The following is a 14,426-nucleotide window of genomic DNA, read 5'->3' on the forward strand; positions in this document are numbered from 1 at the left end:
TCTTTCCCCTCTCCGATCAGTACGTTCCTTTCTTTCTTTCTCCGATTAGCACATTGTCGTCCATTGTCATCCATTTCTCCGATCAGTACATTTCTTTCTCTTTCATAACTAAATACTTCTGTGTAAGCCATGGAGTCACACCTAATGATACGCTGGATTGTCACCATTGTCGTCCTCTCCTTCAGCTTGGTGGCAGTGACAACTTTGTCACATGAAGAAGGCAACACATGGTGTGTTGCACGACCGACTGTAACACAAGTGGAGTTACATAATGCTCTTAACTTGGCACGTGGCCTTGGGGTCGATTGTATGGTCATCCAACTACAGGGGACATGCTTCTAGCCAGATACAATAGTCTCGCACGCATCCTATGCATTCAACCAGTATTATCAAACACATGGGCGTTCTGAGGATGTGTGCAACTTTAATGGAATCACGACTCTGACAACAATTAATCTCAGTATGTAATGAATCATTTGAGTGTTCCATTGGAGATATTCATGATTGAATTTTGAAATAATTTGTTTCCTTTCATTTCAGGTTATGAAAAAATGTGTTTATTATGTAGATACTTCTGCTTCACTTCACATGCAACATGGAAAATTGCGGGTAATTGTTTTAATTTCTTATCATATTTTTATCTTCTAATAGACTCTTTTTTATTTCTGCACAGATTAATTTATGAAAATACAAATGTTTGTTAACCAGGTGCTGGAGCAGCTGCATTTGTGGTGGTATGCATCGTTGGTCTTTATGTTATGCTCACTCTTTGGGATGCCAATACAGTACCAATATTGTAGTCTTTATGTTATGCTCACTCCTTGGGATGCCAATACTGTTATATCCCAAAAAATAATAGTAATTTAAAATTATATATATATATATATATATATTAGATGATAAATTGTTGTCATTGAATACTTTATAGAAGATTAACATTCTATTAGATGACAAATTGTTGTCATTAAATACTCTATATGATTTTGATACTTTATAGAATCTTTATATACTGCATCTTTATACAAATTTATCTTTTAAGTTTCGTGATTGCAGTAAAATTTTGATTGGTCAATAGAATTTATTTTGTAATCAAAATGTTTTAAAGCTCTTTTGTTGTCATTGAATTTTATTAGGTAATTCTTAAAACACATCAACGTATGAAATTTTTTTTATGAGCTATAAAGATTGTTGTATAAATAAACAGTAAGTCTCATTATTATCTAGATTTTGTAATTTTTAACATAAAAAATAAAGCAAGTGTCGGCATTTACAACAAGAACAAGAATATTCTCATAAGTTTTGCTATATAAATCACTTGTATTCCCCCACAGCTGTTAGTCTATTATTACAACACCAAAGCACGCACGCTCACAACACTGCCAATTGAAGCGAAAGAAACGTCTAACCCGAAAAAAAAAACCTATACTTTTTTCGTGTGTAACAATAAGGAGGGGGTGATGATGCCACCGAACCAGTGACTCACCAAACTACAAATCCCCCTTTGACTCCACTTTGTTTCCTCACAAACCTGACACCTGATTGGCCCGTCACCTTGAGACGCGTGACTCAGATCTTTCCTCCCAAACACAACACCGCACGAAGTTTTGTGTGAATTCAAAGTAAACAAATAAAAGCACATAACGCTCTCTTTTACAATTCACAATACGCATTTCTCTCTCTCTCCCTCCCTTTGCATATTCCTCGCATATCTCTATCAGAGTTTAAACTCGAATCCCATTTCCATTGATAGAGAGAAACGAGGAGAGTGAATTCGAAATCGTTTTCTCGTTGAAACTCATACTCACGTTCATATCTCATTTGATTCACTTCAAATTCCGTGCTGCCAGCTGCAGATCAAACCGAGTTTCACGTTAATGCTCGGTTTGAACTCGATTTAGGTTTGTCTTTGCTTCCTCAAATCCGAATTTTGATGCTTCATGCCTTCTCATATTTTTGTCGGTGAATCCTTCGTTGTTTTGTTCTTTGCAAGATCTCAGCTCTACATATTCGTGTTTTGTTTGATTTTGTAGGTTTTTGCCTTTTCTTTTGGTTACCATAGGGGATCTCTATTTTCTCTTGGAATTCTATCTTAATTTCGTTTTTAAATGATCTATTAGCTGTGTCTGAAGATCGAGATCTGGGGACTTTTTTTCACTTGCGAATTGATTTGGTTGATTCCGTTGCAGATCGATTTCTTCATATTCTGATAGTGTGGGAGTATATATATGAAGAACGGGATGATAGAATGCAGTGTTTGTCATTCCAAATTGGTTTCCCCTACTTCCAAAACTGTATCGAGGGCTTATGATCGCCACAAAAGTAGGATATCATCCAAGCAACGTGCACTCAACGTCTTCTTGGTTGTTGGTGACTGTATCTTAGTTGGTTTCCAGGTGATTATTATCTCTCAATTGAAATTTTTCGCTCAAATATTAACGGAAGGGGGAGTTCGAATTGACATTCAGTCTTGCAAAATTATGATGTGTGTGATCCTCTTCGGGGTTTGAACTGCTTTTCATATGCTGACATACGGAGTCTTGTAGTTTTATGTCAAAGATGCTACGAGTGATGGTGATTTGTTTCCCTCGGTGTGGAAAAATAAATTTCTCTCTCATTTGCATGTTTAGTGATTTGGAGAACTAATGGAAATCGGCATTCTAGAAACCTTTTTTTTTTTTTTTTATGGATTTGACAAGGTTGGTTTATCTTATTCAAAGGATTATCTTTCATGTCAATCTATTAAAGTGTTAGTTCCTGCATAATGTCTAGTTGACAAAAGGAACATAGGGAATAATTTATAGGGTGCAGGACTCCAAGGCTTTAGAAGAGAGGATTGAGCTGAAAGAAATTGGCTTCTGCTTTGGCATTATGAATAGCATCTTAGGGGTTTAATGATGATTATGACATAGCATTTTTATTTCTACAAACCTAAAACTATTGGTTCATTTGCATATTTCATTTCCTTGACTTGCAGATCTAAACTTTTACTTTTCTAGATTAGCTAATGTAATACTCGAATGTAGATTAGAGAGTTCGTTGTTGTTAACTTGATATTTCGTGCCAAACCTTTGTGCTTTATGTTTAGTGGCTGACATATGTTATTTCTTTTTATTTGGCAGCCTATTCTTGTCTATATGTCCAAGGTGGATGGGAAATTCAATTTTAGCCCTATTAGTGTTAATTTTTTGACAGAGATCACAAAGGTTTTCTTTGCTATTGTTATGCTTTTACTCCAGGTAAAGATCCCTTTTCCTTTGTCTATATTCAAATATATATATATATATATATATATATATATTCAATTACTTATAGTTAAAGCATGTGTGAAGTGAGTAGTAGATAACGAAGGCAGCACGACCACATATATTGAACTAAATCAGTAATAATTTGTGGTATTACTAGGAATTACTGCTTTTATATTGTAGCAGGACATGCCCTAATTTTGTCTACGGTTAAGAGTGATAGAATATTAGAATTTATAACCTCAACCCAAGATCTCCAGTAAGAGATTTCTTGGTTCGTAATGATCATTTTCTGAGTTACTTAATTTAGTGGATGTTCCACTATAGGTCAGAGTTGCTCTATAGTGAATGTCATGATATGCCTCTGTCTGTTTTCTTTGCAAGTACGCAGCAACAGAATCAAAATTTGATAATTGAGGGTATGCTAGGGCACAAGTGGTTTTCAGGCGATGAAGTGAGAATTAAGGGGCCAATTGGTGGTTGTTTGGTTTCTTCGAAACTAAGATTTTAGGCTTGATGGATGATTATATGGAAGATTTAAGCCAAAAAATTCAAGTTTTGGAAAAACAGTTCTAATGCCATTTGTGGAAGAAAATGGGTATGGACGGGTTGATAAGTTGAAGGGAAACATATTATATGTCGCGGAAGTAAATTGGCCAATGCTTTTCACCTAGGGCTCCTTAAGCATCACATTCCAGGTTTACTTTTCGCAATGAAGAGACCAATCTTGCTGATGAAATTCAAGGTTTACATCCATGTAAAAGGGGTTACCCAAACTTAAAAGATTTAGGAATAGAATCCTAATTTTACAAAGTATAAAGCTTTAGGTTTCCTACTGATACTAACCAATGAAGAACAATTATACATTAAAATAAGACCTGGCAATATGCGAAGAACACAAAACTAAAGCACAAACACAGGTTTTACCATGGACTGAAAAAATACTGAAAAATCCTTGGGACTAAATAGATAAACTTAATCTTAGCGGCATATTATGACTGATAATCCAGAAGAATTCTAATCTGGCAAAGTTTATGGAATGATATAACCAACTCCAACATCAAACTAAAATAGTACATCGAGATAGTTTGATCTTTAAGCTAATTTACAATGTTCTTCCCATCTATATAAGCAAGGTTTGATTGCTTGTGCAGGCTAGGAATCAAAAAGTTGGGGAGAAGCCTCTTCTTTCAATTTCTACATTCATGCAGGTACTATGATTTATAATATTAATTTTGTATGAATTGACAGATTTGTGTTTGTTTTTTCTGATATGTGATATTGCTTCAGTGTTTGTCTTTTGCTAGGTTCCCTGCTTTTTGGGATTGAACTAGATTACTCAATTCAAGTTGCATAAGCATGCTTTATTTAAGATAATAAAATAATCATCAAATACATTAGAGTGCATATGTAGGACATAGTGTTCATTCTTACTTTTCATTATATACCTGATTTTGCTTAGTGACCTGACATGTTGTGCCTCATATCTACAGTGAATATGGAAGACCATTTTGTTTTTAAGTTTCTTCCCACCTTTTCTTTATGTAATATCAAAATGTTAGATGCTAGCTTTTCCTGATATCTTTTTGGTATTTATCCTCTATGTGGTAATTTTATCTCTTGTAGGCAGCCCGCAGCAATGTCCTTCTTGCTATCCCAGCACTTCTTTATGCTATAAACAACTATCTGAAGTTTACAATGCAGGTATGTATAATTAGCCCATAAACAATGCATATATAAGGATTCGGCCTATACTGCTATCATTTGGGGTCTTCCTTCCATGGTTAATATGCAAACGTGAGGTTAAAGAATCTGTAACTTTTTGTTTTTAATACATGAGTTTTTGCCTTAAGTGGACAGATATTGGTATTACATTTTTGTAGCCAGTGCTTGTACTATAGATTTATTTTTCCGTATCAGAGGCTCAAAGCTACCTTTAAATCATGATGAATTTCTCATTGCTTAATGTTAGGATTATTTATTGGTTAGGAGTCTTCTTATGTAATAGACTAGTAATCTTATTGTGCTGAGCTTGTCCTAGTAGTACTACACAAGTACTTGACCTGGCTCCTTAGTATAAATAGGCGTTAGTGATTTGTATTATGACACACATCTATCTTCTAATCAGATCAAATATAATTCAGTGGTCTTCTCTCTTTTCCTCTGTTTCCATCTAATCCCTATAATTTCAACAGTGCTTATATTATAATGAGCTGATAGATTCTTGTGTTGCTCATGCATCATGTATCAAATGTATGATATATTTCCTAGGCCGTGTCTTAGCGAATGGCCATTGCATGAGTTGTGCATTTGTATGTATCTTACCTTTGAAATTTCGTTGAGAGTATAGAGTCATTTTCACTTGTTTAAAAGGAAAAGAAAAGATAGCTGAATCAAGTGATGGACAATTCATATAAGTTACCTATGATTGGTCAGTGACATTTTACACATTTAAAGAAATTATTGAACCTGTAACCCCAAAATAATTTTTTTTTTATTGAACCTAAGGTAACTTACGGGTTGATTTTACATTTTATGCAGCTTTATTTTAATCCTGCTACTGTGAAGATGCTAAGTAATTTGAAGGTAATTTCTCATTCACAGTGCTGTATGATTGAATATCATTATTATTACTGTCCAAATAATGGCTTGCCTATGCATTGCATATGATATAGCTCTTGTAGTGGCTGCTGGATGCCTCTCTAGTAAAACTATTACCTGTGCCTAATATTTTACATTTTACCCGTTTTAGTCTATTGCTCTCAACTGAGTTATTCTTTTCATATTTTTTTGAGAAATTCTCTTATTTTCATCCTTTTTTTTTAATTTCAATATTATTCTTTTTCGTGAAATTATTATCTGAAAGAACTGGAAATATTCTTCTCTTGATAATTCACTTAAGTTGAATTATTTTGTAATGGTTGACTCTTCATCCTGCATGTTGCAGGTTTTAGTAATAGCAGTTTTGTTAAAGGTGATTATGAAGCGCCGGTTTTCCATTATTCAGGTTAGTGGGTTAAGCTGTCTTGCCTATAGGCTTAAGAAAGGTTCTCTGTGGCCATTATTTGGCTCTTCACTGTTGAACTTTAGCAAGTTGTAATCCTTATGCAAATTCCAATTGCTTCTATTCCTTATGTTTGGCTGGTAAATTGATTTATTCTTTTGCTACAGTGGGAAGCTCTTGCTCTATTGCTCATTGGTATAAGTGTTAATCAGCTACGAACTTTGCCTGAAGGAACTACAGCCTTGGGTCTTCCTGTCACGATGGGTGCATATATCTATACATTGATCTTTGTAAGTGATGTTTGTTATATTCTTTTCATCTAAGGATTTTTATTTTGCAATCAGGTCATGTCAAAGTAATTTTGGTTATTCTGTACTTTCATTTTTTTTTAATTCCTTTTTAATTTGGCTGAATTTTAAACTGAGATTTATTTTGCAGGTCACTGTTCCATCTTTGGCCTCTGTTTATAATGAGTATGCTTTGAAGAGCCAATATGATACAAGCATTTATCTGCAGGTGATGTATGGGGAATTGAAAGTTTTTTCATAGTGGACTACATTTTTATTAAGCCCTGAAAATGCTTTAAATCGTTCAAAATTTTGTTTCCGCGAGGAAAGAGAATTATCATATCCTTCTAAAGATGTGTAGTCTACAATTTTAATTAGTTTTAGTTCTTCCTTTATATTGTCCAGTTTTTTCTTGTTTTTTCTTTTGTGTGTGTTTATTATAATTGAAATGTACTACAGTTTATATTGAAAATATAACCTTGGTTAGTGGGACTTTGCTTCGGTTGGGGATGGGCTGGGGTTTTGGATAGAGGTCTTAGAAAAACTAGTAACATGATGTAAATGTAATAGAGGAAACCTTAGAGAAAGAATCTAATAATGATGCTCAACTACCTAAACTAACTCAAAGAATCATCTCGGCACCCTGGTAGACAACAGGGAAGTAAAATAAAAATAAATGGGTAGTTCTAGAACTGCAGTTTGGTGATGCCAGGATATTTTAACTACTATAGTTTTTTACCATGTAGATATTAATTCTCTATTTCTTGATTTACAGAACTTATTCTTATATGGGTATGGAGCTATATTCAATTTTCTTGGAATTGTTGGGACTGCTATTTTCAAAGGTGAGAAATAAACTCTAATTTCTTTATTCTGTTGGACATTTTAAACAAGGTACTAAGCTGTTAGAGAATTATACTATATAAATGTAGTATTTACCTAACAGCTCAAATTTTTGGGTTGAATTGATACTTTACATGGTATCAGAGTTTCTGTGACCAAGTGTTCGCGAGTTCGATTCTCATCACTCATTCTATTAATAAATAATTAAGTATTGTAGAGTTTCTTAGCACAAATAAGTGGACCAGTGCATTGTCTACCATTCAAGTCCAGTGGCTCTTATGTGAAGGGTTATGTGAGGGGATTATAATATAAAATCATTAATGTAGTCTTCATCTAACAATTTAAGCTTTTAGGTTGAATTAGTTCTTTACATAAGCCTTTGAAAAACAATTTAAAAAATATATATATTATATGCTTTGTTTTTAAATTGTTTTGTAAAATAAAACAAAGACTGATTTTTTTCCTACTAAGAGTTAAAACATTTATTTCAATATTAATTCAATTCCAGGAAACAGCTTCTTTGCAATTATGCAAGGGTAAGGCTGCGTACAAAGACTTCCTCCACCCCACACTCGCTAGTCGGGTTTAACGGGGAGTGGTTTTTATTAATCTCTTTCAAATTGAGCCAAATGATAATTCTTGTGTTCAAATCATGTATAAGATCGGTAGGCACTTGGGTTTCATTTCACAAACAAAAGGACAGGACAACCCACTGGTCGAAGCTCCCACCATTGTGTGGTTTGAGGAGGGTTAGATGTATATAACTTTACCCTAGTTAGTGGAGAGATATTTCTGTGATTACGAACCTGTGACCAAGTTACAGACAGCAACATTATCCTTACACCAAGGTTCACCCTCTGGGTTTCAAACTACAGCAAAAGAAAATAAATTCAGGAATTAGATATTCATAATATCAAGGAATTCAGATTATGATATTCACAGTTCAAAAGCATTAGGTTTAATTAATCTCATAATTGATTTTCTAATTCAAAATGAGTCCTGCATGAATGAACATGTGATGGAGTTGGTAAGCAATGAACAATTCTGTGCTTCAGGGCATTGTATTCATGTGTCTCTGTTCTAAATCACTGTGCTTCATATCAAACAAGGCAACAAATAGTCATTTCAACACACGTCATGACACTTTAAGGGCTTCATATAAGCAGACTCCTTCGTTATTAAATAGTTCAATTAGTGATGGTTTGGTTCTGTTTGTCGATTCAATCAACATTGATATGCTTGTGGGATCTATTTATAGAAAAGGGAGGATATTCTCACCACCAAAATTTTTCACTACCAACTTACTACCTATCTAATTACCATTGGATCAAAGAGAGAGAATGTTAAAAAGTTTTTGAAGAGAGAGAAAATGCTAATCCAATGGTGATTAGATAGGTAGTAAGTTGGTAGTGAAAAATTTTGGTAGTGAGAATATCCTTCTTCTTTATAGAAAAGTTCATTAATGCTTTTAATTTATGGCTTAATGGTGTTGCTTTTCCTGATGCTCAAACTGTTAACTGATTTTAATGATGCGGTTTTAAATTGTTCCAGGCCCTAGCAGCTTTGATATCCTACAAGGACATTCAAAAGCCACTATGCTATTGATAGCAAACAATGCTGCCCAAGGGATTCTATCCTCTTTCTTCTTCAAATATGCAGGTCAGTAATTCAGTATATATATATATATATATATATATATATATATATATATATATATATTAGAAGCTAAAAACAAAATTCTGGTATAAAATAATATAGACAACATTATTTGTCCCTTCTCTCAATAACCCATTTAATGTGTTGCAGATACAATTTTGAAGAAGTATTCATCAACAGTTGCAACAATCTTTACAGGCATATTATCTGCTGCACTATTTGGACATACTTTAACAATGAACTTCGTTATTGGCATTTCTATTGTATTTATCTCAATGCACCAGGTAAATTGAGTTTTTAAGATTCTGGTTGGTAATTAAGACTATCAGAAACAAACCACCATTTTTTTTTTTTGAAAAAAATAAATTAAAATTTAGCAATGATATTTTCATTTTGTATCACCATGTGCTCATTTCCTCTTCAGTTTTTTTCACCGCTTTCAAAAGTCAAAGATGAACAAAATGGGGTGCTGGAACTGCATGATGTTCATGACAAACAAAGGTACTTGCTAATTTCTTTTCTGAACTTAAATTTATCCTTTTTGTGAGCTAGACAATGATATGGGTATTGCCTTAATTTTTTACTCCAGAAAACCCTCTTATTGTATTTTTTTTTTTTCCTGACCATTGTATATTTGATTGCCGATTTGCCATAATGTATTGAAGGTTGACCAACCACCTGCTCATTCTGGAGAGGAAGAGGGGAAAAGAATTCCTTTCCATAATTGCAGTTTATGAAAAATTTAATTGTTGAATATTTCTTATTTTTTGATGGCAACATGACAACAAAACTTTGAAGGAAAATCTGTTACCTTCTTCCTCTGCAATAACTAATGCTTTGTGTTATTCCAGGTCAAAGGAATCCTTTATAAATATGGCAGCTGGAGCAAATGAGGAGGTGGGGATCTGTCATCATCTTGTTTTATAATTGAAAGTTTTTTATACGTTGGTCTCATTGCTCAAGGTTTTGTTATTAAAATGCATAATTCCAGGCCAGTCACCGTGCGGTGCATGATGAGAGACAGCCACTTCTTCCCACCTAGATTGACCTACTGTATGTTTTTCTTTCCATTTTATTGTTGTGGGCCTCTTCAAAATCCTGGTTAATTATTTCCTTTTATGGATAACATAGTTTCTTGACCTGCTGAATGATTTTTGTTTCTCTCTTAAATCAGTTTATACTTCATAGTATTTCTAGCCTAAGCAATGCCTTTGTGTTTTCTGCAAATGAAATTCCAAGATTTAACTATTGTTGATTCAAATTTCCCACTTTCTAAAGGTTTATAGCCGATTTTATGCTTTAAACAATCCAATCACTTTTGTGCATATCATTGCAGGTATTTTAAAAGAAAATTTTTTGGTGACGTTGCTGGTAGCATTGGTCCACGCAGTTTGAAGTCATAATAAACGTAAAAAGTTATTTCTGCCTTTCTGGGATAGTTTCCTACGGAAGGGATTTCTCTACTTGGTTGATAAAGAAAGACATGAATTCTTAACTTCAGGAGCTGGTGAGCTAGCCAGGACTTTCATCTGCTGAAGATTTTGATAGAGCATAGAAAATGTCTTCGTAAGAGCTTTTGGAATATCAATGTGGATTTACTTGTACTACATTTAATTGTTATCTTGGACACTGGATTTTTTTCCTTTTCTTTGTTTTTTTTCCTGTTATATTTACTTCAACCCGTTTTATCTCTATCGTGTTATTTTTTACATTCATTACATGATTTTGGCATTTCATCTTTATGAGAGTATGGCCAAAATAAAGAAAATGAGGCTTCCACTTACATGCATATAAAACATATATATTTTTTGTCAGCCCATCTGATATACTTGGTCGTGTTTGTCAATCCATTATATATTTATTTCTATATAGTTGAAAATAATCCTGAAATCTCAAATCATACAAATAATCCCTTTTAGCCTGACTTGGTCTTTTGTCATGTTGTGCTGTTTATGATGATAATATTATTCTAAGTCCATTGAAATCTAACCCCAAGGATTTATTTTAATGGTGGATCAGCCTGTGATATGCAGTAGGATATGGATACTAGTTCAAACCTTAGTTATTAGGGGTCGGTCAGGGTTGCATGCTCTGTTTAACAAATATTATATGTTATGCTTCAGACAAACCCTTTGAGCTTCAGACAAACCCTTTAACCAGCATCTCAAATGTTAATCTTTAAACCGGTAATGGCAAAATAAATGAAATATAATAAAAATATAATAAGTACTATTGTTGTATTATTTTGGGTTATGCTTGCGCACACCCTCAACAATATGTAGCTTTGTTACTACAAGTCTTAAATAAATTATTATGGGGTAGGTATAATTTTGTATAAAAATAAGAAATCTTACATTGTGTGTGTAATTTAAGCAAAATGATCCTCCTTTTTTCATATATTTAATTAAAAAATAATTTAGATGTCAAAAAACTTAAAAACTTAATATATATTAAGTTAAAATATTATTGTAGTTATTTTTATTCTTAAAATAAATAGGTAAAATATCATGTCAATTCACAAGTTAATAAATTGAATAAATAAAAGGTTAACTACGAATCAATTAATAAACAAGCAAAATTTTCTGATGAGCCGCGAACATGTTGACGACTTAACTCATTTAATTTTTTTTTCTCTAATTACGAATATCTTTAAAAGTTTCTTAGCTTTCTATTATATGATTATAATTTATCTCAAACATAAATATTTTTTATTTATTTATCTTAATAAAATAGAAAATGCAAAAAGGGATCAACAATATTAGTAATAATAACTTGGTAAAAAAAAAATTAATTCAGATGAATTTTAATAATTATACGATGGATCACATGCATAAAATATTAACAATTTTAACATAAAAAAGCCCATACTTTTGAATACTACCGTTTGCAAAAGTTAAACTGAATGGTTTAAATTACTTACTAATCATCAGGCATAAAATTGTGAGAGCAGTTAACTTGAAAAAAGAAAAGCCCGTACTATCACAATAGATTCGGACAAAACATTAATAAATAATGGAGAGAGGTATTTCTTTTTTTTCTGTACATCGCACGGATAATACACTAGAATATATATATATATATATATATAGAAAAATAGTGACACATTCTTTTTTTTTTAGAGATTTGCTGACAAAATTTTTAATCTTTTTCCTCCGTGCATCGCACGGGTAATGCACTAGTCTCTATATATATATAAGAGGGAGCATAACACAAAGAACAAGGATGCATATCACCACAAATGCAGCTGCTCCAGCACCTGTGTCAGTGAATCGTTGGTTAACAAATGTTTGTATTTTCATAAATTAATATGTGCAGAGAGATATTTGAAGGTGAAAAAACAATAAGAAATCAAAGCAATTACCCGCAAATTTCCATGTTGCATGTCAAGGTGGAGCAGAAGTATCTACATAATAAACACATTTTTCATAACCTAAAATGAAAGGAAACAAATTATTTCAAAATTCAAGCATGAATATCTCCAATGGAACACTCAAATGATTCATTACATACTGGGATTACTTGTTGTCACAGTCGCGGTTCCACCAAAGTTGCACGCATCCTTAGAACGCCCATGTGTTTGATAATATTGGTTGAATGCATAGGATGCGTGCGAGACTATTGTATCTGGATGGAAGTATGGCCCTCGTAGTTGGATGGCCATACAATCGACCCCCCAAGGCAACCATGCCCAGTTAAGAGCATTCTATAACTCCACCTATGTTACAGTCAGTCATGCAACACACCATGTGTTGCCTTCTTCATGTGACAAAGTTGTCACTGCCGCCAAGCTGTAGGAGATGACGACAACGGTGACAATCCAGCGTATCATCATGTATGACTCCATAGCTTACACAGTAGTATTTAGTTACAAAAGAGAAAGAAATGTATTGATCGGAGAAATGGACGACAACGTACTGATCGAAGAAAGAAAGAAAGGAATATACTGATCGAAGAGGAGAAAGAAATGTACTGATCGGAGAGTTTATCTTCAATCCTTAAGTGTTCGGTTCGAACCCAGCATTCAGAGAGAAAGAATGTACTGATCGGAAAAATAGCTATCCTTAGTGTTCAGTTCGAACCCAGCATTGCCCGATTGACTTTTTAGTTTCTAGTTATGGCTTACACAACACAACAGTGTTAGCTATAATGGATGCTACAATGGACGAGAGAATATTTCCTTATGTGTTATGTGTCAAAATAAGAAGAAGAAAAAATGTATAAAAAGAGAAAATAGAATAAGAAAAAAAAGACCAAATATATTAAATATCACATAAGTGACAAAAAAGACTAAAAATTTAAAAAATAAAAATTGTCCAAATGAAAATAAATATACTGAAGATAAAAAACTAGAAGAAAAAATTAAGAAAAAAAAAATTAGAATAACAAGAAATCACTTATAAGGTTTCAATATATTTAGCTTTATTTTTTCTGTTTTTGTCCTTGGTCTATTTTATTCTTTTTTATTTAGATATGTTTGGTCTTTTCTCTATTTTTATTTTTATTTTTCACTTTTTGATCTATTTTATTTTGATTTTCTCCTCGATTTTTTTTTAGCCTTGTGCCACTCCGCCATAAAGATTTTCATAAAAAATTTTTAAAAAGGAGAATAAAATAGAAATATAAAAAAGACCAAACATATCTAAATAAAAAGAATAAATAGGCCAAGAACAAAAAAAAATAAAAACAAATATATTAGAAATTCATAAATGTGATTTCTTTTTGTTCTATTTATTTTTTATCTTAATTTTTTCTTCTATTTTTTGTCTTTAATATATATATATTTTCATTTAGACTTTTTTATTTTAATTTTTAATTTTAGTCTTTTCTGTCATTGTTGTGATTTTTAATATATTTGATCTTATTTTTATTATATTTTTTTTATACATTTTATTTTTTTTAGACACATAACACATTTATACAAAAAGTTAAATTGAAAAAAGAAAAGCCCGTACTATCACAGTAGATTCGGACTAAACATTAATAAATAATGTAGATAAGTATTTTTTTTTCCATGCATCGCACGAATATTTTATTAGAATATATATATATATAGGAAAATAGTGACACATTCTTTTTTTAGAGATTAATCAACGACGGTTGTCGATCAAAATTTTAATCTTTTTCTTCCGAGCATCGCACAGGTAATGCACTAGTGATAAAGAAAGACATGAATTCTTAACTTCAGGAGCTGGTGAGCTAGCCAGGACTTTCATCTGCTGAAAATTTTGATAGAGCATAGAAAATGGCTTTGTAAGAGCTTATGGAATATCAATGTGGATTTACTTGTACTACATTTAATTGTTATCTTGGACACTGGATTTGTTTCCTTTTCCTTGTTTTGTTTCCTGTTATATTTACTTCAACCCGTTCTATCTCTATCGTGTTATTTTTTAC

At 32.5% G+C, this 14,426-nt stretch overlaps 1 protein-coding gene across 2 annotated transcripts; it reads left to right on the top strand.

Moving 5' to 3' along the window:
- The first annotated feature begins 1,540 nt into the window (after window positions 1-1,540).
- On the top strand, window positions 1,541-10,817 carry LOC133304213 (CMP-sialic acid transporter 3-like). Of its 2 annotated transcripts, XM_061504220.1 has the most exons (16): window positions 1,541-1,898; window positions 2,187-2,393; window positions 3,120-3,236; window positions 4,397-4,453; window positions 4,869-4,946; window positions 5,784-5,828; window positions 6,190-6,249; window positions 6,414-6,536; window positions 6,685-6,762; window positions 7,309-7,378; window positions 8,928-9,035; window positions 9,183-9,316; window positions 9,457-9,533; window positions 9,884-9,929; window positions 10,024-10,085; window positions 10,369-10,817. In XM_061504220.1, exons 2-15 carry the CDS (start codon window positions 2,226-2,228, stop codon window positions 10,072-10,074), a joined length of 1,212 nt encoding a protein of 403 aa, XP_061360204.1. In that variant the 5' UTR covers window positions 1,541-1,898; window positions 2,187-2,225; the 3' UTR covers window positions 10,075-10,085; window positions 10,369-10,817. The 2 variants fall into 2 exon arrangements, with proteins under 2 accessions (XP_061360204.1, XP_061360205.1); XM_061504221.1 differs by lacking the exons at window positions 9,884-9,929; window positions 10,024-10,085; window positions 10,369-10,817 and adding an exon at window positions 9,698-9,867.
- The last annotated feature ends 3,609 nt before the right edge of the window (window positions 10,818-14,426 follow it).

Source organism: Gastrolobium bilobum, unplaced genomic scaffold, assembly GCF_033153095.1.
Source record: "Gastrolobium bilobum isolate Gb01-03AN ecotype WA unplaced genomic scaffold, APGP_CSIRO_Gbil_v1 utg11897, whole genome shotgun sequence".
NCBI lineage: Eukaryota > Viridiplantae > Streptophyta > Magnoliopsida > Fabales > Fabaceae > Gastrolobium > Gastrolobium bilobum.